General features: G+C 56.4%; 1 protein-coding gene across 1 annotated transcript; it reads right to left on the bottom strand.

The window, feature by feature from the left end:
• Window positions 1-2,243: 2,243 nt before the first annotated feature.
• LOC112957932 (olfactory receptor 14C36-like) lies at window positions 2,244-3,185 on the bottom strand. The gene has a single exon (XM_026051705.1). The coding sequence runs from the start codon at window positions 3,177-3,179 to the stop codon at window positions 2,244-2,246; it is 936 nt and encodes a 311-aa protein (XP_025907490.1). The 5' UTR covers window positions 3,180-3,185.
• Window positions 3,186-3,407: the final 222 nt, after the last annotated feature.

Genomic DNA, 3,407 nt, shown 5'->3' on the forward strand with positions numbered 1-3,407 from the left:
GGGGGCTCCGTGCTGAGGCCACAGCCCCTTTGGGAGCCCTTGGTGCCGGGGACAGGCAGGTGCAGCCCTGTACCCGTGCAGCCCATCACCCACAGCTCTGCTTCCCCCCGCAGGCATCGCCGCCCTCGCGGCCGTCGCAGCTCCCCGGCGCTGGCGCTGGCGGCTCAGGACGGCACTTGGGGCTCTGTGCAGAGTGTTCTGCTGCTGCTGCAGCACGGGGCAGTGAGAGGGGCGGCGCAGGGGGAACACGAGCCCTGCTCAGCAACAGCCAGTGCCAGAGCCAAATAAATCCTTCTGAAAGTTGTTCTCTCCATGTCGGTTGTTGTTAAAGAATCTCCCTGGAAAGACTAGTGGGGCTGTGGGGACATAGGGCCATGGGCGACTCCTGACTCCAGCCTGGCCTTGGGGGTTGGGCTGGGAAGCAGAGCCAGCCAAACAGGGCACCTGTCTGGGCTCCTCACTGGTTCTCACAGGGAGCCCAGGGCTCTTGCAGAAGCACGAGATGGTTTCAGGTGTGCGCTAGCTGCGGCCTGTGCTGTTCCACTGCGAGTGCATGAACCGCTCTCCAGTCCTCCTGCCCTGAGCCTCCTGGGTCCCCACTGCTGCTCCAGGGACTGCTGAGTTCCCCTTTCCCCAGGCAGGCCTGCATTTGCTACTCGCTCTTTGGGGGACTCTACCATGGACTGCCCCGGGTTTGGTGAGACTGCCCTCACTGCCCACCCCTAGACATCCCCGCAGATCCCCTGAGCTCTCCTGGAGCCTCACGTCCCCTTCCAGAAGGGTGGACATCTGTCACCAGCACTGGCAACTGTGTGACAGCCCCAAGGGTGCAATTCAGGGACCATTCTGCATCTCCACTGGCCGTGCTCCCAGGGAGATGAACCCCAAATGCCGCCCATGGTCCCTGAAAGATCCCGCTGAGGCTCTGAGCTCCTCCCCTGGAGCCACAGAGGGCACAGGCAGAGCAGCCGGCTCTTTCATGCTGCAATCCCTTGAGTGTATTGGTGTATTGTTGGGTTGTGCTTCAGAAGAGAGACCAAACTTCAGATATTTCACAGAGGAAATTCCTTTTTATTATGGAAATTTTATTCTGGAGGCCAGGTCTGGCGTAAGGCTGCCCCTTGCCTTATCCTGCTTTCCTTAGAAAACAAGGGGTGACACATCTCCACCACCACTAGGGAGTAAGAAATCCTGAGCTGAAGCTGCGCTGCTGCTGGGACAGGAGCGGCCTCAAAGCCAACTCAGCCATGGGCCAACGCTCAASCCAGYCGCYCCGSCCAGGGAGGGGCTGCTGASGTYACCATCACCTGCCCACCCGCTGCCCATCCTGRCCAATCAGGGGCTGCAGCAGCAGTGACCTCACCAGCCGACGCCCACACGTGAGCGCAGAGCAGCCCTGTGGAGAGAAGGAGCCCCACCGCACTGTCCCCGCAATGGCCTCCTTGTCCCTGCCGCTGCTGGGACACGTGTGGCCTCCCAGGCAGCGCCTGCTGCTGCCCCGGCAGCTCCTGGCACACAGGGACCTCCGCGCGTGTTGGCAGCAGACCCTGCTGCCGGCCGCGCTGCTGCTGGGACAGGGGCGGCCCCAGAGCCCGGCCYAGCCATGGGSCARCGCTGGCCTTGCAGCTGCTCCGTCAGCAGGGACCTCCCAGGGAACTGCCCACCAGTGGCAGCGGGAATGAATGTGGAAGTGGAGGGCCTGGCCCTGACTGTGCTCCAGGAACGCACACGAAGCACAACCCAACCAGCACCGTGTTGGGAGAGCACTTAGGCCCTCTACATGAATCCCAGCAGAGCAAGACGGTTGGAGAGCAGCCCTGGAAAGAGAATGTCCTGCTGCTGTGGTTGGACATGGCTCCAGGAAATCTGAAGCCTCTGTGCGATGGCTGTTGTGACTAAACCTGCTGGGGTAGTGCCAAAGGGCCTCACTGGACACAGGGCTTCTGAGCCACTTTGAGGCGAGCAGGCAGTGAGGGTGCCCCATCCCTGCTGATGCAGGAGGAAGCCTGACTTCCTGCTTCCACATGGTCTCTAAGTCAGAATCAGTAGAGAGATACCTGAAGAGAAATTATATGAACTGGATTTTTATTTTTATTATTATTATAGAGAACAAAAAACGAAAGGAAAGGAAAGGAAAGGAAAGGAAAGGAAAGGAAAGGAAAGGAAAGGAAAGGAAAGGAAAGGAGAGGACATAGTCTGCATGTCAAGTATATGGGAATGATGAGTGGATACACATAAATAAGTTATTCGTTGGGATATTGTACACACTGAAGAATTTTCCTCAGTGCCTCCTTGAGCTCCTKGTTCCTCATGCTGTAGATGAGGGGATTCACTGTTGGAGGCARCACTGAATACAGAACGGCCAGYGTAAGATCCAGAGCTGGGGAGGACATGCAGGGGGGCTTCAGGTAGGCACACATGGCAGTGCTGACAAAAAGGGAGACCACGGCCAGGTGTGGGAGACACATGGAAAAGGCTTTGTGGCGGCCCTGCTCAGAGGGGATCCTCAGCACAGCTCGGAAGATCTGCACATAGGACACCACAATGAAAAGGAAACAACCAAAGCATAAACAGGCACTAACTACAATAACTCCAGCTTCCCTGAGGTAKGAGTCTGAGCAGGAGAGCTTGAGGATSTGGGGGATCTCACAGAAGAACTGCTGAAYCACATTGCCTTGGCAGAGTGGTAGGGAAAATGTATTAGCAGTGTGCAGGAGAGAATAGGGAAAATTAGATGCCCAGGCAGCTGCTGCTATTTTGACACAAGCTCTGCTGTCCATGAGGATCCCATAGTGCAGGGGTCTGCAGATGGCAACATAGCAGTCATAGGCCATGATTGTGAGAAGAGAATATTCTGCTGACGTGAAAAAGRCAAACAGAAAGACCTGTGCAACACATACCCAGTAGGAAATGTCCCTGGTGTCACACAGGGAATTGGCCATGGATTTGGGGACAGTGGTGGAGATGAAGCCAACGTCGAGGAGGGAGAGGTTGAGGAGGAAGAAGTATATGGGGGTGTGGAGGCGGTGGTCACAGGCTATGGCTGTGATGATGAGGCCGTTGGCCAGGAGGGCAGCCAGGTAGATGGCCAGGAAGAGKGAGAARTGCAAGAGCTGCAGCTCCCGCGTGTCCGTAAATGGCAGGAGGAGGAATTCATTGAAGGAGCTGCTGTTGGACATTTGCTCTGGTTTTGGTCCACTGTTCAAAGAGAAAAAAGCACCAACAATTTAGAAAGAGCTTCTCTGAGGAAAACTCATTCTGCTCTCTACCCCGCGAATTTCCACTCTCCTTCACCTTGTTCAGCTCCCTTGTCTGACCTTGRATTTTTGCTGGCTGAGTGTGATCTGTGTCTGTGCTTGGGCTCCAGAGCCGTCAGTCCTGCTTTTGCGGGTGGTTTAAATGGAGGT

This window comes from Nothoprocta perdicaria, unplaced genomic scaffold (assembly GCF_003342845.1).
Source record: "Nothoprocta perdicaria isolate Ctin4 unplaced genomic scaffold, notPer1 scaffold_794, whole genome shotgun sequence".
In the NCBI taxonomy this organism is placed as follows: Eukaryota; Metazoa; Chordata; class Aves; order Tinamiformes; family Tinamidae; genus Nothoprocta; species Nothoprocta perdicaria.